Source organism: Somniosus microcephalus, unplaced genomic scaffold (assembly GCF_052327205.1).
Source record: "Somniosus microcephalus isolate GS21.2 unplaced genomic scaffold, FLI_Smic_1.0 scaffold59, whole genome shotgun sequence".
NCBI classification, from domain to species: domain Eukaryota; kingdom Metazoa; phylum Chordata; class Chondrichthyes; order Squaliformes; family Somniosidae; genus Somniosus; species Somniosus microcephalus.
The window spans coordinates 514111-539883 of NW_028225246.1; the positions used below are offsets into that span (position 1 = coordinate 514111).

The 25773-nt window shown below is 49.4% G+C and overlaps 1 protein-coding gene across 3 annotated transcripts; it reads left to right on the forward strand.

Moving 5' to 3' along the window:
- Nucleotides 1-208: 208 nt before the first annotated feature.
- Nucleotides 209-23613, forward strand: LOC147083617 (uncharacterized). 3 transcript variants are annotated; one of them, XM_085980174.1, is made up of 3 exons: nt 209-798; nt 19777-19895; nt 22171-23613. In XM_085980174.1, the coding sequence occupies exon 3, from the start codon at nt 22278-22280 to the stop codon at nt 23478-23480; it is 1203 nt and encodes a 400-aa protein (XP_085836300.1). In that variant the 5' UTR covers nt 209-798; nt 19777-19895; nt 22171-22277; the 3' UTR covers nt 23481-23613. The 3 variants fall into 3 exon arrangements, with proteins under 3 accessions (XP_085836300.1, XP_085836299.1, XP_085836297.1); XM_085980173.1 differs by lacking the exon at nt 19777-19895 and having other exon boundaries at nt 209-556; nt 634-798; XM_085980171.1 differs by lacking the exon at nt 19777-19895.
- The last annotated feature ends 2160 nt before the right edge of the window (nt 23614-25773 follow it).

A 25773-nucleotide genomic window follows, 5' to 3' on the forward strand; every position in this document is an offset into this window, starting at 1 on the left:
CCCCTGCCCTCCGGCGCAGGCGCAGTGCCGCTCCCCTGCCCTCCCGCGCAGGCGCAGTGCCCCTCCCCTGCCCTCCGGCGCAGGCGCAGTGCCGCTCGCCTGCCCTCCCGCGCAGGCGCAGTGCCGCTCCCCTGCCCTCCGGCGCAGGCGCAGTGCCGCTCCCCTGCCCTCCCGCGCAGGCGCAGTGCCGCTCCCCTGCCCTCCGGCGCAGGCGCAGTGCCGCTCCCCTGCTGAACCTGGGTTAGCTGTGTGCTGGGCCGAGCGGCGCTAGCCGCTGAGAAACAGGCTGGTTGCCTGGGTTACAGGGCCCGCTCTGTGACTGAGGGATCTCGGCCCGACAGCGGCTGCTCAGCCCCGAGTTTAGGTCACCGCTCCGGTCAGTAACTCGCACAGAAAATGGCGCATTTCCGCCCAGAGCAGTGAGAATGGGGGAGTCTCAGGAGGCCGAAAATTTACTGTCAGGAGAATCTCCAAACTAAACACACAGCCCCGCAACTGGGGATCTGAGGAAAGGCACAAAATCAAACAAATACTCGGCCTTCAAATTGAATTATTAGTAAGCAGATTAAAAGACTACATTACATTATTTCACGCTTTCAATATTGTTCTTATTTGCTGCTCTGCCACAATTAGATCTCCCGGTGAATGATGGTGTGATTGAGGAAGGTGCTCAGCTGAGAGTAAACAGGGATTGTAGACTGAGGAACGACAGCAGCTGAACCAACACAGGATTGTGAGCACCAACCAGAGAGAACCCTTCCGATTCAAAGAGCTTCCAGAGATCGACTGTGGAGCAAGGTAAGAGAAAGTCCCATTGACTCAGATACACACTGGTCCCGGATATAGACTGGGGAGAAAGGTCAGAGAGAGTCCCATTGACTCAGATACACACTGGACCCGGATATAGACTGGGGAGAAAGGTCAGAGAGAGTCCCATTGACTCAGATACACACTGGTCCCGGATATAGACTGGGGAGAAAGGTCAGAGAGAGTCCCATTGACTCAGATACACACTGGTCCCGGATATAGACTGGGGAGAAAGGTCAGAGAGAGTCCCATTGACTCAGATACACACTGGTCCTGGAGATGGACTGGGGAGAAAGGTCAGAGAGAGGCCCATTGACTCAGATACACACTGGTCCTGGAGATGGACTGGGGAGAAAGGTCAGAGAGAGGCCCATTGACTCAGATACACACTGGTCCTGGAGATGGACTGGGGAGAAAGGTCAGAGAGAGTCCCAATGACTCAGATACACACTGGACCTGGAGATGGACCGGGGAGAAAGGTAAGAGAGAGTCCCATTGACTCAGATACACACTGGTCCTGGAGATGGACTGGGGAGATAGGTCAGAGAGAGTCCCATTGACTCAGATACACACTGGTCCTGGAGATGGACTGGGGAGAAAGGTCAGAGAGAGTCCCATTGACACAGATACACACTGGTCCTGGAGATGGACTGGGGAGAAAGGTCAGAGAGAGTCCCATTGACTCAGATACACACTGGTCCTGGAGATGGACTGGGGAGAAAGGTCAGAGAGAGTACCATTAACTCATACACACTGGTCCTGGAGATGGACTGCGGAGAAAGTCGCATTGACTCAGATACACACTGGTCCTGGAGATAGACTGGGGAGAGAGGTCAGAGAGAGTCCCATTGACTCAGATACACACTGGTCCTGGACATAGACTGGGGAGAATGGTCAGAGAGGGTCCCATTGACTCCGATACACACTGGTCCTGCAGATGGACTGGGGAGAAAGGTCAGAGAGAGTCCCATTGACTCAGATACACACTGGTCCTGGAGATGGACTGGGGAGAAAGGTCAGACAGAGTCTCGTTGACTCAAGTACACACTGGTCCTGGAGATGGACTGGGGAGAAAGGTCAGAGAGGATCCCATTCACTCAGATACACACTGGTCCTGGAGATGGACTGGGGAGAAAGGTCAGAGAGAGTCCCATTGACTCAGATACACACTGGTCCTGGAGATGGACTGGGGAGAAACGTCAGAGAGAGTCCCATTGACTCAGATGCACACTGGTCCTGGAGATGGACTGGGGAGAAAGGTCAGAGAGAGTCCCATTGACTCAGATACACACTGGTCCTGGAGATGGACTGGGGAGAAAGGTCAGAGAGAGTCCCATTGACTCAGATGCACACTGGTCCTGGAGATGGACTGGGGAGAAAGGTCAGAGAGAGTCCCATTGACTCAGATTCACACTGGTCCTGGAGATGGACTGGGGAGAAAGGTCAGAGAGAATCCCATTGACTCAGATACACACTGGTCCTGGAGATGGACTGGGGAGAAAGGTCAGAGAGAGTACCATTGACTCAGATTCACACTGGTCCTGGAGATGGACTGGGGAGAAAGGTCAGAGAGAATCCCATTGACTCAGATACACACTGGTCCTGGAGATGGACTGGGGAGAAAGGTCAGAGAGAGTTCCATTGACTCAGATACACACTGGTCCTGGAGATGGACCGGGGAGAAAGGTCAGAGAGAGTCCCATTGACTCAGATACACACTGGTCCTGGAGATAGACTGGGGAGAAAGGTCAGAGAGGCCCATTGACTCAGATACACACTGGTCCTGGAGATGGACTGGGGAGAAAGGTCAGAGAGAGGCCCATTGACTCAGATACGCACTGGTCCTGGAGATGGACTGGGGAGAAAGGTCAGAGAGAGTCCCATTGACTCAGATACACACTGGTCCTGGAGATGGACTGGGGAGAAAGGTCAGAGAGAGTCCCATTGACTCAGATACACACTGGTCCTGGAGATGGACTGGGGAGAAATGTCAGAGAGAGTCCCATTGACTCAGATACACATTGGTCCTGGAGATGGACTGGAGGGAAAGGTCAGAGAGAGTCCCATTGACTCAGATACACACTGGTCCTGGAGATGGACTGGAGAGAAAGGTCAGGGAGAGTCCCATTGACTCAGATACACACTGGTCCAGGAGATGGACTGGGGATAAAGGTCAGAGAGGGTCCCATTGACTCAGATACACACTGGTCCTGGAGATGGACTGGGGAGAAAGGTCAGAGAGAGTCCCATTGACTCAGATACACACTGGTCCTGGAGATGGACTGGGGAGAAAGGTCAGAGAGTCCCATTGACTCAGATACACACTGGTCCTGGAGTTCGACTGGGGAGAAAGGTCAGAGAGAGTCCCATTGACTCAGATACACACTGGTCCTGGAGATGGACTGGGGAGAAATGTCAGAGAGAGTCCCATTGACTCAGATACACACTGGTCCTGGAGATGGACTGGGGAGAAAGGTCAGAGAGTCCCATTGACTCAGATACACACTGGCCCTGGAGATGGACTGAGGAGAAAGGTCAGAGAGTCCCATTGACTCAGATACACACTGGTCCTGGAGATGGACTGGGGAGAAAGGTCAGAGAGAGTCCCATTGACTCAGATACACACTGGTCCTGGAGATGGACTGGGGAGAAAGGTCAGAGAGAGTCCCATTGACTCAGATACACACTGGTCCTGGAGATGGACTGGGGAGAATGGTCAGAGAGTCCCATTGACTCAGATACACACCGGTCCTGGAGTTGGACTGAGGAGAAAGGTCAGAGAGAGTCTCATTGACTCAGATACACACTGGTCCTGGAGATGGACTGTGGAGAAAGGTCAGAGAGAGTCCCATTGACTCAGATACACACTGGTCCTGGAGATGGACTGGGGAGAAAGGTCAGAGAGAGTCCCATTGACTCAGATACACACTGGTCCTGGAGATGGACTGGGGAGAAAGGTCAGAGAGAGTCCCATTGACTCAGATACACACTGGTCCTGGAGATGGACTGGGGAGAAAGGTCAGAGAGAGTCCCATTGACTCAGATACACACTGGTCCTGGAGATGGACTGGCGAGAAAGGTGAGAGAGTCCCATTGACTCAGATACTCACTGGTCCTGGAGATGGACTGGGGAGAAAGGTCAGAGAGAGTCCCATTGACTCAGATACACACTGGTCCTGGAGATGGACTGGGGAGAAAGGTCAGAGGGTGTCCCATTGACACAGATAGAGACTGGTCCTGGAGATGGACTGGGGAGAAAGGTCAGAGAGAGTCCCATTGACTCAGATACACACTGGTCCTGGAGATGGACTGGGGAGAAAGGTCAGAGGGTGTCCCATTGACACAGATAGAGACTGGTCCTGGAGATGGACTGGGGAGAAAGTTCAGAGAGAGTCCCATTGACTCAGATACACACTGGTCCTGGAGATGGACCGGGGAGAAAGTTCAGAGAGAGTTCCATTGACTCAGATACACACTGGTCCTGGAGATGGACTGGGGAGAAAGGTGAGAGAGAGTCCCATTGACTCAGATATACACTGGTCCTGGAGATGGACTGGGGAGATAGGTCAGAGAGAGTCCCATTGACTCAGATACACACTGGTCCTGGAGATGGACTGGGGAGAAAGTTCAGAGAGAGTCCCATTGACTCAGATACACACTGGTCCTGGAGATAGACTGGGGAGAAAGTTCAGAGAGAGTTCCATTGACTCAGATACACACTGGTCCTGGAGATGGACTGGGGAGAGAGGTGAGAGAGTGTTCCATTGACTCAGATACACACTGGTCCTGGAGATCGACTGGGGAGAGAGGTCAGAGTCCCATTGACTCAGATACACACTGGTCCTGGAGATGGACTGGGGAGAAAGCTGAGAGAGTGTCCCATTGTCTCAGATACGCACTGGTCCTGGAAATGGACTGGGGAGAAAGGTCAGAGAGAGTCCCATTGACTCAGATACACACTGGTCCTGGAGATGGACTGGGGAGAAAGGTCAGAGAGAGTCCCATTGACTCAGATACACACTGGTCCTGGAGATGGACTGGGGAGAAAGGTCAGAGAGAGTCCCATTGACCCAGATACACACTGGTCCTGGAGATGGACTGGGGAGAAAGGTCAGAGGGAGTCCCATTGACTCAAATATGCACTGGTCCTGTAGATGGACTGGGGAGAAAGGTCAGAAAGTCACATTGAGTCAGATACACACTGGTTCTGGAGTTGGACTGGGGAGAAAGGTCAGAGAGAGTCCCATTGACCCAGATACACACTGGTCCTGGAGATGGACTGGGGAGAACGGTCAGAGAGATTCCCATTTACTCAGATACACACTGGTCCTGTAGATGGACTGGGGAGAAAGGTCAGAGAGATTCCCATTTACTCAGATACACACTGGTCCTGTAGATGGACTGGGGAGGATGGTCAGAGAATCCCATTGACACAGATACACACTGGTCCTGGAGATGGACTGGGGAGAAAGGTCAGAGAGGGTCCCATTGACTCAGATACACACTGATCCTGGAGATGGACTGGGGAGAAAGGTCAGAGAGAGTCCCATTGACTCAGATACACACTGGTCCTGGAGATGGACTGGGGAGAATGGTCAGAGAGGGTCCCATTGACTCAGATACACACTGATCCTGGAGATGGACTGGGGAGAAAGGTCACAGTGAGTCCCATTGACTCAGATACACACTGGCCCTGGAGATGGATGCTCCCGCACTCGCCCCCTGACCCTCCCGCACTTGCCCCCTGACCTTCCCGCACTCGCCCCCTGACCCTCCCGCTCTCGCCCCCTGACCCTTCCGCACTCGTCCCCTGACCCTCCCGCACTCACCCCCTGACCCTCCCGCACTCACCCCCTGACCCTACCGCACTCGCCCTGATGGGGCTCTTCTCAAGTACACCAAGCGGTGCAACAGAACACCCCCAGAATCAAGGCCCTGCTCCTGAGGAAGGTGATCAGACCCCAGGAACCAGTACAAGTGAACAAAGTCAGCGTCAAGGCCTTGCTCCTGGGGAAGGTGATCAGGCCCCAGGCACCAGTACAAGTGAAGCGACTCCTTCTCCCGCAGATTTATTAAACGTGAATACTCCAAGAGTTGACCAAAAATCAGGTTAGTAATATCAATCAAGGAGTCAATTTCTGCTGTAAGGAGGGATGATACCTTAGCAGGTTCCTCTAATGAGGCCATATGGGTAGAACTTAAAAAGAAAAAGGGGGCAAGCACTTTGCTGGGAGTGTACTTTTGGCCTCCAAACAGTCAGGGGGAGATTGAGGAACAGATATGTAGGCAAATCTCCGAGAAGTGTCGAAATAATAGGGTAATAATTGTTGGGGATTTCAACCTCCCCAATATCAACTGGGATAGTCAGAGTGTGAAAGGCTTAGAGGGTGTGGAATTCTTAAAGTGCATCCAGGAGAGCTTTTTCAGCCAACATGTAGAAAGTCCTACAAGAGAGGGGGCAGTACTTGTTAGATCCGTGTATCTTAATGTTGTGTCCTTCAATAATCAGACAAAAGACGGCAGAGAACGATTCAACAGGTGTTTACTGAATGAGGGTTGCTCTAAAACTAACTGTACAGATCACCAGTCAGGGTTTATATACAGGTGTGGTCACTGCCGGTACTACAGTATACAGGAGCTGTAAAAAGTAGTTCTCCCCTTAAAGGTACATACATTACAATTCCTCCACTTTTAGATTAACAGTACCATAACACTCATTTAACAATTAAATATCAAACTAATTACAATTAGCACTTTTAACATGCAACATTAGCTGAAAATAGTCTATTTATAAATGCAGTCTTTGGGGAGGCTTCCTGATCCTTTCTGGATAGCGCCTTTCCCAAGTGTCTTGCTCTTGGTGCGGAGGCGATTCTGGCCCCCTGTCGTCTGTTGGTTCATCAGCTTCCGATGCTACTGTTTCTGGGGTAGATGCTACCTGTATGTCGGGTTCATCACCAGGTACGTATGGGCGAGGCATGGGGTTGACTTGTTCTTGTGACTCTAGGATCTGGTCAGCATGGCATCTCACGATGCTCTCCCCAACGTCCACTGTGTACATTAGTGGGCCCTGCCCTGTGCATATCGTTCCTGGCTGCCATTTTTCTGTTCGGTAGTCGCGGGCCAAGACTGGTTGCCCTACATTGAAGCTCCTTGTTGGCTTCTCATGGATGTGCTGGAATTGCTTACTCTCAACATCTCTTCGTACGTTTCGTCTGAGCAAGTCCAGGCGAGATCTTAACCTTCGCTTAAAGAACATCATGGCTGGGGCCTGGTTGGTGACTGCATGTGTCGCATTCCGGTAGGCAAACAGGAAATTGTCCACCTTGTGCTGCAGCAGAATGTTGTCATTGTACATAGCCTTTATTGCCTTCTTAAAGGTTTGTCCGAACCGCTCAGCCAATCCATTTGTGGCTGGATGATACGGGGCGGATGTGTAATGCCTTACCCCATTCTTTTTCAAGAACCTCCGGAACGCTTCGGACACAAACTGTGTTCCATTGTCGGAGCAAATCTGTTCTGGCAAGCCATTCCTGGCAAAAATGGTCCGTAGGACTGCAATAGTTTTCTCCGTGGTGGTGGAGGACATTTTGATGACCTCAGGCCATTTCGAGTGCGCATCCACGGCTATTAAAAACATTGAGTCCATGAATGGACCAGCAAAATCAATATGCACCCATTGCCATGGAGATGAGGGCCACTCCCATGGGTGTAGAGGGGCCTGTGGTGGTGCATTTTGGACTTTCTGGCATCCTGAGCAGCTCTTCGTCAGGTCCTCGATTTGTTTATCGATTCCCGGCCACCAGACATAAGCCCTGGCTAGGCTTTTCACTTTTACCCCTCCCAGATGACCTTTGTGAAGCTCATTGAGCACGCTCTCCCTTAACTTGGGTGGAATTACCACTCGGGATCCACACATCAAGGTCGCCTGGCATACTGACAGCTGTTCTCTTCTGGATGAGAATGCTGGCAACAGTGAGTCGCCATGTGCTGGCCATCCCTTCACCGTCAAATCATATACCCGAGACAGTGTCAGGTCATTTCGGGTCTCCTTCTTTATACTAGAGTTAGTTACTGGCAAGCATTCAATTATAGTCGAATGAAATATTTTGACAGGATCCACTGCTGGTGCTTCCTCCGCAGTAGGCAGTGGCAGGTGTGATAGCCCATCAGCGTTTCCATGCTGTTTCGTGCCCTTATACTCGATTTCATATTGGTGCGCCCCTAGAAAAAGGGACCATCTTTGTAGCCGTTGTGCAGTCATCACCGGAACGCCCTTCTTTGGATTAAAGATGGAGATAAGTGGTTGGTGGTCAGTCAGCAAGGTGAACTTCTGCCCATGCAGATAGTGATTGAACTTTTTCACTCCCCACACTAGGCTGAGGGCTTCCCTGTCAATCTGGGCATAGTTACGCTCGGCTGAGGTTAGTGATCGTGACGCAAAGGCTATTGGCCTCTCTGAGCCGTCTGAGAATTTGTGCGACAACACCACTCCAATGCCGTAGGGTGACGCATCACATGCCAACCGAATTGGTAATGCCGGGTTGTAATGGGCCAATACCTCTTTCGATGTGATTAGTGTTTTGCTCTTCTGGAAAGCTCGTCTACATTCGTCACTCCACTTCCATGGCACCCCAGTTTGCAGTAGGGTGTTCAGTGGGTGTAGTATTGTAGACAAATTTGGCAAGAACTTATGGTAGTAGTTTACCAGCCCGAGGAACGACCTCAGTTGTGACACATTTTCCAGTGCTGGAGCCTTGACTACTGCCTCAATCTTCTCTGGGGACTGATCCTGCTCCTATTTCGTGTGTCTAATTCTGTTAGATTCAGGAGATGGTTCTGTGATAGTAGATTGGCGGTTAGGATCAGATCAGCCATGATCTTATTGAATGGCGGAGCAGGCTCGAGGGGCCGATTGGCCTACTCCCGCTCCTATTTCTTATGTTCTTATGTAACCCCTCTTTATTGATAACGTGGCCACAATACGAGATCTGTTTTCTAAAAAACTCGCATTTGGGGCGGTTAGCTCACAGCCCATATTCCTGCAATCTAGTGAGCACCTGCTCCAGGTTGGCAAGGTGATCACTGTCATTTTCGCCCATGACCAGGATGTCGTCCAAATAACACTGGGTCCCTGGGATCCCTTGCAGGACTTGTTCCATTGCCCTCTGCCAAATAGCGGGAGCTGATGCTACCCCGAATACCAGCCAGTTGTATTGGTAGAGACCTTTATGGGTGTTGATTCCCTGTGAGGGCGGGAGCGGGGACTGCAGGGAGGATGAGCAACCTGGCCACAGCACCGTGGTACAGGGGGCCATTCAAGTGGAGGGAGTAAAAAGAAATGTTGTAGTGGTTGGGGATAGTATCATTAGGGGGATAGATAGGGTTCTCTGCAGTCAAGAGCGGGAGTCCCGAAGGCTGTGTTGCCTGCCCGGTGCCAGGGTTAAGGGCATCTCTTCTGGGCTGGAAAGAAACTTGGAGTGGGAGGGGGAGGATCCAGTTGTCGTGGTCCATGTTGGTACAAACGACGTAGATAGGACAACGAAGACGGTTCTGTTAAAGGAGTATGAGCAGCTAGGGGTCAAATTAAAAAACAGAACCTCAAGGGTAATAGTCTCTGGGTTATTACCTGAGCCACGAGCGAATTTGGCTAGGATAAATAAAATTAAAGAGTTAAGTGCGTGGCTCAAAGACTGGTGCGGCATAGTGGTTAGCACTGTTGCCTCACAGCGCCAGGAACCTGGGTTCGAATCCGGCCTCGGGTGACTGTCTGTGTGGAGTTTGCACATTCTTCCCATGTTTGCGTGCGGGTGCTCCGGTTTCCTCCCACAGTCCAAAGATGTGCGGGTTAGGTTGATTGGCTATGATAAAATTGACCCTTAGTGTTAGGGGGATTAAATACGTGGGGTTACGGGGATAGGGTGGGATATGTGTTGGTGTAGGGGTTACGGGGATCGGGTGGGATATGTGTCGGTGCAGGCTCGATGGGCCGAAATGGCCTCTATCTGCACTGTGAGGTTGCTGTGATTGCTGCTGTGAAATGGGTTTTGCTTCTTGGGACACTGGCACCAGTACTGGGACAGGAGGGAGCTGTTCCGTTGGGATGGACTCCACTTGGCCAGTGCTGGGACTAGAGTCCTGGCGAATCATATAACTAGGGCTGTAGAGAGGGCTTTAAACTAATTAGTTGGGGGGAGGTTTCTAGAGAGCAAATAATAGAAATGACAACAAAGAAGGTCATAGACTTAGGTAGCAGTGGGGGAATTAAAAAACAGAACGTGTCAGGAAGGGACAGAAGGTATGGAGTAAAAAGTAAAGTACTAAAAGGGGAAAAAACAGGAACTAAGTGTTACAAAACATATTTGAAAGTTCTTTATCTGAATGCACGTACCATTCGTAACAAAATGAATGAGTTAATGGCACAAATAACGACATATGGGTATGATCTTGTGGCCATTACAGAAACATGGCTGCAGGGTGACCATGACTGGGAATTAAACATACCAGGTTATTTAACAATCAGGAAGGACAGGCAGGAAGGGAGGGGAGGTGGGGTGGCTATGTTAATAAAGGAAGGAATCACTGTAATACAGAGAAATGATATTGGGTCAAAGGAGCAGGATAGTGAAACAGTTTGGGTGGAGATAAGGAATAATAAGGGGAAAAAAACACTAGTGGATGTAGTCTATAGGCCTTCGAACAGTTGCAACTCTGTTGGACGGAGTATTAATCAGGAAATAGTTGAGGCTTGCAATAAGGGAACATCTATAATTATGGGGGATTTTAATTATATTAACTGGACAAATCAAATTGGGCAAAACAGCCTTGAGGATGAGTTCATTGAGTGTATTAGGGATGGGTTTCTTGAGCAGTATGTAACTGAACCAACCAGGGGGCAAGCAACCTTAGATTTGGTCCTGTGTAATGAGACAGGATTAATTAAAAATGTCCTAGGAAAGGATCCCCTTGGAATGAGTGACTATAACATGGTTGAATTCCATATTCAATTAGAGGGTGAGAAGGTTGGATCTCAAATAAGCGTGCTGAGCTTGAATAAAGGAGACTATGAAGGTATGAGAGCGGAATTGATTAGAGTGGACTGGGAAAATAGATTAAAGGGTAAGACGGTACATGATCAGTCGTGTACATTTAAGGAGTTATTTTACAACTTCCAAAAAAAATATATTCCACTGAGGAAAAAAGGGTGTAAAAGAAAAGATAGCCATCCGTGGCAAAGTAAAGTAATTAAGGATAGTATCCGACTAAAAACAAGGGCATATAAGGTAGCCAAATCTAGTGGGAGGATAGAAGATTGGGAAGTCTTTAAAAGACAGCAAAACATAACTAAAAGATTGATTAAGAAAGGGAAGATAGATTATGAAAGTCAATTAGCAAAAAATATAAAAACAGACAGCAAAAGTTTCTATAGTTATATAAAAAGAAAAAGGGTGACTAAAGTAAATGTTGGTCCCTTAGAGGATGAGACCGGGAAATTAATGGTGGGAAACATGGAGATGGCAAACGCTGAACAATTATTTTGTATCAGACTTTATGGTAGAGGACACTAAGAATATCCCAACACTGGACAAACAGGGGGCCCTAGCGGGGGAGGAGCTAAATACGATTAAAACCACTAAGGAAGTGGTACTTGGTAAAATAATGGTACTCAAGGCGGATAAATCCCCTGGACCTGATGGCTTGCATCCTAGGGTCTTGAGGGAAGTGGCGGTAGGGATTGTGGATGCATTGGTAATAATTGTCCAAAACTCCCTGGACTCAGCAAAGGTCCCGGCAGATTGGAATACTGCTAATGTAACACCCTTATTTAAAAAGGGTAGTAGGCAGAAGGCTGGAAACTATAGACCTGTTAGCCTAACATCTGTGGTTGGTAAAATGTTAGAGTCCATTATTAAGGAGACAGTAACGGGACATTTGGATAAACATAATTTAATAGGACAAACTCAGCATTGTTTCATGAAGGGGAAGTCATGTTTGACAAATTTGCTTGAGTTTTTTGAGGAAGTAACATACAGGGTGGATAAAGGGGAACCAGTGGACGTAGTGTGTTTAGACTTCCAAAAGGCATTTGACAAGGTGCCACACACAAGATTATTGGTCAAGATAAAAAATCACGGGATTGGGGGTAATATTCTGGCGTGCGTAGCGGATTGGCTCGCTAACAGAAAGCAGAGAATTGGGATAAATGGTTCGTTCTCAGACTGACAACCAGTAACTAGTGGTGTTCCGCAGGGGTCAGTGCTGGGTCCCCAACTCTTTACAATCTATATTAACGATTTGGAGGAGGGGACCGAGTGTAACATATCAAAGTTTGCAGATGATACAAAGATGGGACGGAAAGTAGTGAGTGAGGAGGACATAAAAAACCTGCAAAGGGACATAGACAGGCTAAGTAAGTGGGCAGAGATTTGGCAGATGGAATACAATACTGGAAAGTGTGAGGTTATGCACTTTGGCAGGAAAAATCATAGAGCAAGTTATTATCTTAATGGCAAGAAACTGGAAAGTACTGTAGTACAAAGGGATCTGGGGGTCCTGGTGCACGAAACTCAAAAAGTTAGTATGCAGGTGCAGCAAGTGATCAAGAAGGCCAATGGAATGTTGGCTTTTATTGCTAGGGGGATAGAATATAAAAACAGGGAGGTATTGCTGCAGTTGTACAAGGTATTGGTGAGACCGCACCTGGAATACTGCATACAGTTTTGGTGTCCATACTTAAGAAAAGACATACTTGCTCTCAAGTCAGTACAAAGAAGGTTCACTCGGTTAATCCCGGGGCTGAGGGGATGGTCATATGAGGAGAGGTTGAGTAGATTGGAACTCTACTCATTGGAGTTCAGAAGAATGAGAGGCGATCTTATTGAAACATATAAGATTGTGAAGGGGCTTGATCGGGTGGATGCGGTGAGGATGTTCCCAATGATGGGTGAAACTAGAACTAGGGGGCATAATCTTAGAATAAGGGGCTGCTCTTTCAAAACTGAGATGAGGAGAAACTTCTTCACTCAGAGGGTGGTAGGTTTGTGGAATTTGCTGCCCCAGAAAGCTGTGGAAGCTACATTATTAAATAAATTTAAAACAGAAATAGATAGTTTCCTAGAAGTAAAGGGAATTAAGGGTTACGGGGAGCAGGCAGGAAATTGGACATGAGTCTAGGTTTGGAATGGTCATGGCCCTGTGGGTAGTGGAGTGGGCCCAGGGGCCGTGTAGCCTGGTTCTGCTCCTACTGTGTTCTAATTCTGTGTTAGATTTCAGGAGATGGTTTTATTCCTGTTCCTGGCTGGGGTGGAGATCGCCTTTACAGAAGGTAAGTACTGGAGAATATATAGGGACAGAGTGATCTCCTGGACGAGTTTCGATCGCCTAGATGGGTCGGAGAGGAATTTCCCAGATTCTTTTCTCCCAAATTGGCCATTGGGTCTTTTATCTGGTTTTTCGCCTCTCCCGGGAGATCACATGGGCTCGGGTGGATGGAGAGTGATAGAAGATTTGAGGTTAGGATCAGATCAGCCATGATCTTATTGAATGGTGGAGCAGGCTCGAGGGGCCGATTGGCCTACTCCTGCTCCTATTTCTTCTGTTCTTATGTTCTTATGTTCTTGATTGTGAGGTATTTTTTTGATGCTTCTTCTACCTCCATTTGCAGATACGCCTGGGCCAGATCAATCTTAGTGAAGCGTTTCCCTCCAGATAGCGAGGCGAAAATATCTTCAATCCGCGGAAGTGGATATTGTACGGTGTGAAGGACCGGGTTCACTGTTACCTTAAAGTCCCCACGGATGCGAACCTTCCTTGGTTCCCCAGGCGTGCTGCTCAATGACTTTTTCATCACAGGGACAATGGGTGTAGCCCACTCGCTCCAGCCTACCTTGGACAGTACACCTGAACGTTCCAGACTCTCCAGCTCTGCTTCGACGGCTGGGCGGATCGCATAAGGTACCGGTCTGGCCTTAAAAAATTTTGGGCTTGCGTTTTCTTCAATTTTAATCATCGCTGTCATGCCTTTTAGTGTTCCGAGTCCTTGCTGGAACACTTCTTTCACGTCAGTTAGGATCTTTGACAGTCGCCCAGGTGTGACGTCATCATCCTTTTTGTCAGCCACAGTCAGTGCCTGTATGGAATGCCAATCTAGCTGTACCTTCCGGATCCATTCACGTCCTAGTAGTAGTGGTCCTCCATCTGGCAATACATATAGGTCCATTTTTGGTGTTTCCTTGCCGTTATATATAACTTTCACCCTTATTTTTCCTTTGGGGTAGACTTTTTGCCCCGTGTACGTCTTCAAGACAATCTTTGTATCCCTCAAGGGTATATGTGAGAATAGCCGCTTGTAGTCCCTTCGGTTTATGACTGTTATGGCTGATCCTGTGTCCAATTCCATTTTCACTTGGACTCCTGCTATCTTGAGCGTGACCCAGATAGTTTGGTGATCCTCCGTTTTGATCACATTATGTAGTTTCAGACAACCCAGCTCCTTGCTTCCGGAGTCTGTATCACTCTTCTGTTTGTCTGAACTACTCTCCATCACCTTATGTACCTTCTTGTACTTCTCCTGTGGAGATTTCTTGCTGCTGGTTTTCTTTCCCGACCTGCAGACTCTTGCTATGTGTCCTACTTTTCCACACTGTCTGCACACTTTGTCCTTGAACCAGCAATCATTATGGTCGTGTGTTGTTCTGCCGCAGCGATAGCACTTCACTGTTCCGTATGACATTTCATTTGTGCCATATTCTTGCGGTCTCCATTGTATCTCTGCAGCGCCCCGTGCTGCTGCTTCGTGTGATACTGCAATGCTGAAAGCCTTGTCCAGCGTAAGATCCTTTTCTGATAGAAGCCATTTCTGGGTTCCTTCACTTTGAAGCCCACACACAAATTTGTCCCTTAAAGTATCTGCTAGTCCCGTTCCAAACTGGCAGTGTTTCGATAGCTTGCGGAGTTCCGTTAAATACTCAGCATTACTTTCATCTTTATGCTGGTTCCTTTTGTGAAACTTAAATCTTTCTGCTATTAGCAGCGGTGTGGGGTTTAAGTGGTCCTGTAGGATTGACACTATGTTTTCAAAATCCTTTTCTACTGGCTTCTCTGGGGTTACTAGGTTTCGTAGTAAGCCGTACGTTTTTGCACCCATTGAATTCAACAATACCAGCGCTTTCTTGTCACCTGGCACTTCCTTCATTCGCCTTGCAGTATATTTCTATGCGTTCGACATATGTCGTCCAATCTTCGACTTCATTGTCGTACGCTGTGATACTGCCACTCTTCGGCATTTTTGGGTGTGGGTAGACTAGCTTAAAATGGTGTCTCCCGCGCTTTCCCTTCTTCCCCGCTGCGGCTTAAAATTGCGTCTCCCGCGCTGCTGCCAATGCCGCTCTCGCCGGTCCTCGTGGCAAATGGTGACGCCCTGTGGGTTTCGTGCGCTGCTCCTGCGCTGCTGCCAACGCCGCTCTCTGTGGTCCTCGTGGCAATGGCAGCGCTTCGCGTTTTCCTACGCGCGCCTCTCCCCCATTGACGCTGCTCGTCCCTTGAACACCAGCTGCGCTCTGCGCGTTTTCCTGCACGCCTCTCTCCCCCGTTGACGCTGCTCGGCCCTTGAACACCGGCTGCGCTCTGCTCTCTCTCACCTCTCTCCCCCGTTGACGCCGCTCGGTCCTGAACACCGGCTGCGCCCTGTGCGCTCTGCCCTCTCTCCCCCGTCAACGCTGCTCGGCCTTTTTCTGTGCCGCTCGGTCGGGCTCTAGCCCGTCGCTGTCCGGAAAGTATCTGCGCAGTACCTGTTGCCAGCCCGTTTTGCTGGACCACCGTGACTGGAAAGCCAAGCCTGGCTCTCGACAGCCTCCCCTGCGATGCTCAAATCTCCGCTGGATGACTGGGCGGTTGCCCGTGGTCGAAGCCCGTGCTTCTGGACTCGATCTTCTTCCACTGTTCTCCAGGAGCGAATCCCTAGGAGGTGATCCGGAGTTGCAGGTAGGTTCGAACTTGCTCGTCGCCACTGTTAGATCCGTGTATCTTAATGTTGTGTCCTTCAATAATCAGACAAAAGACTGCAGAGAACGATTCAACAGGTGTTTACTGAATGAGGGTTACTCTAAAACTAACTGTACAGATCACTACTCAGGGTTTATATACAGGTGTGGTCACTGCCGGTACTTACAGTATACAGGAGCTGTAAAAAGTAGTTCTCCCCTTAAAGGTACATACATTACAGTACTGGACCTAATTCGACAGAATGTAGCAGGGCAAGTGGTAGAAGGGTTAGTAGGAGAGCATTTTGGTGACAGTGACCATAATTTGGTGAGATTTAAAGTAGTTATGGAAAAGGACAAAGATGGACCGGAAATAAAGGTTCTAAATTGGGGGAAGGCCGATTTTAATATGATAAGGCAGGATCTGGCCAAAGTGGACTGGGATCAGCTACTTGTAGGAAAATCCACATCAGAGCAGTGGGAGACTTTCAGAAAGGAAATAGGGAGAGTACAACGCCAACATGTTCCCGTAAAGGTCAAGGGTGGGACCAACAAGCCCAGGGAACCCTGGATGTCGAGGGACATACAAGAATGGTTTCGGAAAAAAAGGAAGGCTTTTGGCAGATACAAAGGACTAAAAACAGTGGAAGTCCTAGAGGAGCATAGAAAGTGCAGGGGGGTACTTAAAAAAGAAATTAGGAGAACGAAGAGGGGTCATGAAAAAACACTGGCAGGCAAAATAAAGGAAAATCGCAAGGTGTTTTATCAGTATATTAAGGGCAAGAGGATAACCGGGGAAAGAGTAGAGCCCATTAGGGACCAAAGTGGCAATCTGTGTGTAGAGCCAGAAGATGTAGGTGAGGTTTTAAATTAATATTTTGCATCTGTGTTCACTATGGAGAAGGACGATGCAGGCATAGAAATCAGGCAGGGGGATTGTGATATACTTGAACAAATTAGTATTGAGAGGGAGGAGGTACTAGTGGTTTTAGCGGGCTTAAAAGTGGATAAACCCCCAGGCCCAGATGAGATATATCCCAGCCTGCTGTGTGAGGCAAGGGAGGAGATTGCAGGGGCTCTGACACAAATTTTCAGAACCTCTCTGACCACAGGGGAGGTGCCAGAGGACTGGAGAACAGCTAACGTAGTACCATTATTCAAGAAGGGTAGTAGTAGGGATAAACCAGGGAATTACAGGCCAGTGAGCCTAACATCAGTGGTAGGGAAATTATTGGAAAAACTTCTGAGGGACAGAATTAGTCTCCACTTGGAGAGGCAAGGATTAATCAAGGATAGTCAGCATGGCTTTGTCAGGGGGAGATCATGTCTAACCAATTTGACTGAATTTTTCGATGGGGGCGACTAGGTGTGTGGATGAGGGCAGTCCAGTTGATGTGGTCTACATTGACTTTAGTAAGGCTTTTGACAAAGTCCCACAAGGGAGACTGGTCAAGAAGGTAAAAGCCCATGGGATCCAGGGCAATTTGGCACATTGGATTCAAAATTGGCTTAGTGGCAGGAGGCAGAGGGTGATGGTTGAAGGTTGTTTTCGTGACTGGAAGCCTGTGTCCACTGGTGTACCACAGGGTCTGGGTCCTTTGCTGTTTGTAGTGTACATTAATGATTAAGATATGAATGTAGGAGGTATGATCAGTAAGTTCGCAAATGACACAAAAATTGGTGGAATGGTAAATAGCGAGGAGGGAAGCCTCAGGCTACAGGAGAATATAGACGGGTTGGTTAGATGGGCAGCAGTGTGGCAAATGGAGTTTAACCCTGAAAAGTGTGAGGAGATGCATTTTGGGAGGACTAACAAGGGAATATACAATGAATGGTAGGACCCTAGGAAGGACAGAGGATCAGAGGGACCTTGGTGTGCATGTACATAGATCCCTGAGGGCAGCAGGACAGCTAGATAGGGTGGTTAAGAAGGCATATGGGATGCTTATATTCTATGCCTCGGCTAATGAAGGCAAGAGCAGGGAGGTTATGATGGAGCTGTACAAAACGCTAGTTAGGCCACAGCTGGAATACTGTGTGCAGTTCTGGTTGCCACACTATAGGAAGGATGTGATTGCATTGGAGAGGGCGCAGAGGAGATTCACCAGGGTGTTACCTGGGCTGGAGCACTTCAGCTATGAAGAGAGACTGGACAGGCTGGGGTTGTTTTCCTTAGAGCAGAGAAGGCTGAGGGGGGACCTGATTGAGGTGTACAAAATTATGAGGGGCATAGATAGGGTAGATAGAAAGGAACTTTTCCCCTTAGTAGAGGGGTCAATAACCAGGGGGCATAGTTTCAAGGTAAGGGGCAGGAGGTTTAGAGGGGATCGGAGGAAAAACTTTTTCACCCAGAGGGTGGTTGGAATCTGGAACTCACTGCCTGAAAGGGCGGTAGAGGCAGGAACCCTCACAACATTCAAGAAGCATTTAGATGAGCACTTGATACGCCATAGCATACAAGGCTACGGACCAAGTGCTGGAAAATGGGATTAGAATAGACGGCTTGATGGCCGGCGCGGACACGATGGGCCGAAGGGCCCCTTTCTGTGCTGTATAAATCTATGACTCTATGGTAGCACTCTTGCCTCTGAGGCATAAGGTTGTGGGTTCAAGTCCCACTCCAGAGACTTGAGCACAAAAATTCAGGCGAACACTCCAGTGTAGTACTGAGGCACTGTCAGAGGTGGCGTCTTTCAGATGAGACATTAAAGTGAGGCCCTGTCTGCTCTCTCAGGTGGATGTAAAAGATCCCATGACACTATTTTGAGAAAGAAAGACTTGCATTTATATAGTGCTTTCATGACCAGCAGATGTCTTGAAGTGCTTTACAGCCAATGGAGTACTTTTGAGGTGTAGTCACTGTTGTAATGTGGGAAAGAGCAGGGGAAATATCCCCGGTGTCCTAGCCAATGTTTATCCCTCAATCAATGTAACAAAAGGATAATAGCAAAATACTGCGGATGCTGGAAATCTGAAATAACAACAGGAAATGCTGGAAACACTCAGCAGGCCAGGCAACATCCGTAGAGAGAGAAACAGAGTTAACAATAAGATAGATTTTCTGGTCATCATCACATTGCTGTTTGTGGGAGCTTGCTGTGCGCTATTTGACTGCCGCATTTCCTACATTACAACAGTGACTGCACTTCAAAAGTACTTCATTGGCTGTAAAGCACTTTGGGGCGTTCAGTGGTGGTGAAAGGCGCCATAGAAATGCAAGTGTTTCTTTCTTCACTGGTCTCACCAGCGACCTCTTCTGGCTGATGGTTGATTGACAGACGATAGTCTGCGCATGCGCACACGGAGCGGCGGTTTGGGCCGAGTCCGGCACAGCGACCCCTCCCGGTCACCAAGGGTAATAACCGCGCATACCCAGAGGAGACCAACCCCCCTCCCCCACTCAGAGCTGCGCCTGCGCACTTGGATCCTGCCGGACGGAGTCGGCGCGGGCCATTCCGGGAAAGGCCTTGGTGTCGGTTCCAGAGTCGCGATCAGTGACGCAAAGTGAGTTTTCTCCGCTCCGATTGGGTGGAGAATCACGCGGGGTGGGGGGGGAAGTGGTGGATCGGGAGAGAATAAAGAGAAATAGAAAAACCTGAGAGGCCGAGTGGCGGCAGTTGGACGGAGCACGTGATCTCCTCGGGGACACGTGACCCGGGCCCAGGGCCTGATTGACGGGAGCTTCCGACCAATAGGGAGCGAGCGGGACGGGGCTGGAGGAGCGAGCCGGCGGCGGGTCCTCCAACCAATCGGAGAGCCCGAGGGGCGGGACTAGCACCGGCTGATTGTCTGATCCGCGGGGCAGCGAGTTTCTCCAGTCACTTGTTCAGGGCCCGGGGAGGCTGTGGGCCTTTATTCCCCGCATTGGACACAAGGCTCCTTGGCTCACAACACACTGGCTCAGGTTTTAATAGAGACTTTTTAAATTCATCAATAAAAGCAGATAAACCCCGTGCTTCTGTAGAACAAACTTTCTAATATTTTATAGAATCAGAATGGTTACAGCACAGAAAGAGGCCATTCAGCCCATCGAGCCCGTGCCGGCTCTCTGCAAGACCACTTCAGCTCGTCCCACTCCCCGTAACTCGGCAAATTCCTTTACTTCAGGTACTTATCCAATTCCCTTTTGAAAGCCGTGATTGAATCTGCCTCCACTACCCTTTCAGGCAGTGCATTCCAGATCCTAACCACTCGCTGAGTATAAAAGTTTTTCCTCATGTCGCCTTTGGTTCTTCTGCCAATCACCTTAAATCTGTGTCCTCTGGTTGTCGACCCTTCCACCAATGGGAACAGTTTCTATCTACTCTGTCCAGAACCCTTGTGATTTTGAACACCTCTATCAAATCTCATCTCAACCTTCTCTGCTCTAAGGAGAACAACCTCAGCTTCTCCAGTCTATCCACCGAACTGAAGTCCCTCATCCCTGGAACCATTCTTGTAAATCTTTTCTGCACCCTCTCTGAGGCCTTCACATCCTTCCTAAAATGCGGTGCCCAGAATTGGACACAATACTCCAGTTGAGGCCAAACCAGTGTTTTATAAAGGTTCATCATAACCTCCTTGCTTTTCGACTCTATGCCTCTATTTATGAAGCCCAGGATCCCGCACGCTTTTTGAACTGCTTTCTCAACCTGCCCTGCCACCTTCAATGGTTTGTGCACACATACCCCCAGGTCTCTCTGTTCATGCACACATTTTAGACTTATACCCTTTAGTTTATATTGCCTCTCCTCATTCTTCCTACCAAAATATATCAGTTCGCACTTTTCTGCGTTAAACTTCATCGCCAATGTGTCCGCCCATTCCACCAGCATGTCTATGTCCTCTTGAAGTCTATCACTATCCTCCTCACTGTTCACTATACTTCCAAGTTTTGTGTCATCTGCATATTTTGAAACTGTGCCCTGTACACCCAAGTCTACGTCACATATATATCAATCAAGAAAAGCAGTGGTCCTAGTACCGACCCCTGGGGAACACCACTGTATACCTTCCTCCAGTCTGAAAAACAACCGTTCAGCACTACTCTGTTTCCTGTCACTTTGCCAATTCCGTATCCATGCTGCCACTGTCCCTTTTATTCCATGGGCTTCAACTTTGCTGGCAAGCCTATTATGTGGCACTTGTCGAACGCCTTTTGGAAATCCATGTACAACATGTTAACCGCATTGCCCTCATTAACCCTCTCTGTTTCCTCATCAAAAAACTCAATCAGAATCAGAGCGGCCGGGCCCGGTGGACGTGCGGCCAGGGCCCTGGCACCAGGAAACCCAGGGTGCAGCGCCTCCCCCATCCGAGCCGCCGCTTCCCGGTTTTTTCAGCCGGTTCCACCAAGTCCGACTTGGGGCAAAGGACAGGAGCCAGGATCCCAGAATGGCCCGCGGCCCCGGGGAGCATGCGTACTCTCAGCGGGTAAATCAGTGGATAGAGCGGTTTCTGGGGCGCGGTGAATTGTGGATGCTGCGGCCGCCATTAGTCAGCGGCTGTCAGGAAGAGTTTTATTGCAGGCTGACGGAAGGTAGGTCCCTGGCCGCCTGTGTAGGTCTTTTTGTTGCTTCAGTTTGAGCTGGAGTGGAGATGGAGGAGAAGCTGCTGGGTTTAACCCCCAGTACTTCTGAGTCCAGGAGGACCCACCAATTTCCAATGTGTGACAGTCAAGGGAGGTGGATTCTGGGGGAGATTAGGTTGTTACACAGACACTGTCCCTACAATGTAAAAGAATATTGTTTTAGGAACAAGTATTTCTGTAGAGGCTTTTAATCCATTTTACATATACAGATTTGTTTTAATTCATTCTTGGGATGTGTGCGTCGCTCGCAAGACCAGAATATGTTGCCAATCCCCATCTTCCCTTTGAGAAGGTGATGGTGGGCCGCCTTCTTGAACCGCTGCAGTCCGTGTGGTGAAGGTACTCCCACAATGCTGTTGTGTAAGGAGTTCCAGGATTTTCACCCAGTGATGATGTGCAACGGCGATATATGTCCAAGTCAGGATGGTGTGTGACTGGGAGAACTTGGAGATGATGGTGCTCCCATGCACCTTCTGCCTTTGTCCTTCTAGGTGCTGGAGGTTGCAGGTTTTGGAGGTTCTGTCAAAGTTCTGGTCGAGTTGCAGATGTATAAAGTCCATCTCCTTTGCCCCCTCCCACTCCCACCTCTCTCTCTCTCTTCCCATAGAGGCCAGAGTCCCAGACCAGGTGGCAGATTCCCTTCACTGAGGGACATTAGTGAACCTGTGGGATTTTATGACAATCCCGCAGCTTTCATGGTCACTTTTTTCTAGTGCCGGCCCCACAAATAACCAGCTTCGTTGAGCTCAATTTCACAACCTGCCTCTTTAGTGGGTTCTCTCTCACGCTTCCTGTTTTAAATTTATTTTACAGGGTATTAGAAGGGAAGGATTTGCAGACGGGAAACTCAAACCAAACATCACGTCAAGATCTGACAGTCACTCGATTCATCAGGAACTGAATATCATCGGCCTTTGAATATGGAAGCAAAAAGCACCGTTCACACCGGGGAGAGGCCGTTCACCTGCTCTGAGTGTGGGAAGGGATTCACTAATTCATCCAACCTGCTGATACACCAGCGTGTTCACACTGGGGAGAGACCGTTCACCTGCCCCGTGTGTGAGAAGGGATTCACTCAGTCATCCAACCTGCTGATACACCAGCGTGTTCACACTGGGGAGAGACCGTTCACCTGCCCCATGTGTGAGAAGGGATTCACTCAGTCATCTGACCTATCGGGACACCAGCGCACTCACACTGGGGAGAGGCCGTTCACCTGCTCCGTGTGTGGGAAGGGATTCACCAATTCATCCAACCTACTGAGACACCAGCGTGTTCACACCGGGCAGAGGCCGTTCACCTGCTCTGAGTGTGGGAAGGGATTCACTCAGTCATCCCACCTGCTGACACACCACCGAGTTCACACTGGGGAGAGGCCGTTCACGTGCTCTGAGTGTGGGAAGGGATTCACTCAGTCATCTGAGCTTCAGACACACCAGCGAGTTCACACCGGGGAGAGGCCGTTCACCTGCTCTGAGTGTGGGAAGGGATTCACTCAGTCATCCACCCTGCTGACACACCAGCGAGTTCACACTGGGGAGAGGCCGTTCACCTGCGTGTGTGGGAAGGGATTCACTCGCTCATCCAACCTGCTGAGACACCAGCAAGTTCACACTGATGAGAGACCTTTTAAATGCTCGGACTGTGGGAAGTGCTATAAAGGTTCCTGGGAACTGATACGCCATCAATGTGTTCACACTGGGGAGAGACCGTTCAGGTGCTCTCAATGCGGGACTGGGTTCAGGCGGTCATCTGAGCTCACTATACACCTGCGCACTCACACTGGGGAGAGGCCGTTCACCTGCTCTGAGTGTGGGAAGGGATTCACTGAGTCATCCAACCTGCTGACACACCAACAAGTTCACACTGTGGAGAGGCCATTCACCTGCTCTGAGTGCAGGAAGGGATTCACTCGCTCATCCCATCTGCTGACACACCAGCGAGTTCACACTGGGGAGAGGCCGTTCACCTGCCCTGAGTGTGGGAAGCGATTCACTAACTCATCCCACCGGCTGAGACACCAGCGAGTTCACACTGGGGAGAGGCCGTTCAGCTGCTCTCTGTGTGGGAAGGGATTCACTCGCTCATCCCACCTGCTGAGACACCAGCGGGTTCACAAGTGACTGCAGGAGTTGGATTCTGTTGTTGCTGCTGTTAATCACATCCCGGACTGAACCATGTTCATTCTGACAGGTGGGGATTGTTTCTGCTGATGTTAATAACTCCGGGAACTGGGCTGGAGTTTAATATTCTGGATAGATGTCAAATAAATCAACTTTGTTTTAAGCACATTGTTGTAGATTTTTGTCTTTCCCACCTGAGTGTTTAGCATCACCTGGCTGGAGCTCAGAAAGGGCAATCTGGGGGCGGATCGTACGGTGGGAACAGAACTCCAGCCTGGACACAGTCCTTCAGGGCCACACTGAGAGGAGCAAACGGCACATTGGTCTTTCTTGTCTCTCTTCACTGACAGCAAAGTTGCCGTGCGGGTTAATCTCGAGGCGTGTGAGAAAAGTGTCCCAGCCGCTCTCTGCCATGGTTCAGAGCTCCTAGGCACGGAACAGGAGGCTCGTTTACGAATGTAGCCCAGTGCTTTTTTTTAACGGCCTTATTAACCTGTGTTGCTACTTTTAGTGATTTGTGTATCTGTATCCCTGGATCCCTCTGCTCCTCCAGCCCATTTAGACTCTTAGGGAGAAATTTGGTGGCGCCGGGGCTAATTTTAGCACCCCGAAAAAGTTAGCGCCCCTGCGCATTAAGTTCAGTGGTAGCGCCCCAGGCAGGAGGCAGGGTGCTACTGGAAGCGCTCTCCTCCCTCTTGAGGCGCTACCAGTGAATTTGATGGCGCTTCGTGTAACAGCACCATGCCCGTCGGCACATAGCACCATGTCATAGCAGACCTCCCTCCCTAATTAAAGGGGAGGGGCCTAGCACTGCGCACACCGGGGCCATGCTGGACCACCGGGGAGTGGGGTGTCAGATCAAGAGGAGCGCCGGGCTATGCGATCGCGGCCGACACCCCGAAGAAGAAAGGGGAAGGGGGCAGGTGCTGGCTGTCGGCCAAAACAAAAAGTTGCTGCCCGACACCTGCCCTTTAAGTGGCATCGCCACGGCTGCAGAAACGACCCCTGACCCTGTCGGACATAGCGTCCGGCGATAGGTCAGGGGTCGCAACCCAAGGTTGCAGCCGGGGTGCTGCGCGTGGCGATTACGTCATTGCCGGCGGTGCAGTGCCGCAGGGAGCTACCGACTACCTCCGCCGCTAACCTCCTGCTGAATATTGCGGGAGGCACAAAGCAACCCAATTTCACCCCCTTGTCCAAGTAGTGAGTGGCCTCCTTATTCCCACCAAAACACACCACCTCACACTGATCTATAGTGAAATTCATTAACACACCACCTCACACTGATCTATAGTGAAATTCATTAACACACACCCTTGCACTGATCTACAGTGAAATTCATTAACACACCACCTCACACTGACCTATGGTGAAATTCATTAACACACCCCCTCACACTGATCTATAGTGAAATTCATTAACACACTGCCTCACACTGATCTATAGTGAAATTCATTAACACACCACCTCACGCTGATCTATAGTGAAATTCATTAACACACCACCTCACACTGATCTACAGTGAAATTCATTAACACACCGCCTCACACTGATCTATAGTGAAATTCATTAACACACCCCCTCACACTGATCTATAGTAAAATTCATTAACACACCACCTCACACTGATCTATAGTGAAATTCATTAGCACACCACCACACACTGATCTATAGTGATATTCATTAACACACCACCTCACACTGATCTATAGTGAAATTCATTAACACACCACCTGACACTGATCCATAGTGAAATTCATTAACACACCACCTCACACTGACCTACAGTGAAATTCATTTGCCAATTACACGCCCATTCTGAAATTTATTAATGTCTTCTTGCATTTTGTCTTCCTCAGTATTAACTCTACCTCCCAATTTGGTGTTATCGACAAACTTTGAAATTGTTCTTCTGATTCACGTGTCCAAATCGTTTATGTAAATGGTGAACATTAGTGATCCCAGCGCCGATCCCTGTGGAACACCACTTCCCACCTTTTGCCAGTCTGAGTAGCTACTCCCAACCCCTACTCTCTGTTTTCTGTTTTGTGACCAGCTTGCTGTCCATAACAGTATGTAAGATCGACAAGATGACCCAGGTCAGGCCATGTGGAGTGAAGGGCCAGGCAGCAGAATGGATGGAAAGCTGGCTACAAAACAGAAATCAGAGGGTTGGAGTTAAGGGAAGTTTGTAGCGATCTTTCCATCCATTCTGTTGCCTGGCCCTTGACTCCACACGGCCTGACCGTGGTCATCTTGTAGACCGTACATACTGCAGACACAGTGCACCAGT

Bases quoted from the DNA above. Each gene is read 5' to 3' on its own strand.
- LOC147083617 (XM_085980174.1), top strand. From the start codon at position 22,278: ATGGAAGCAAAAAGCACCGTTCACACCGGGGAGAGGCCGTTCACCTGC.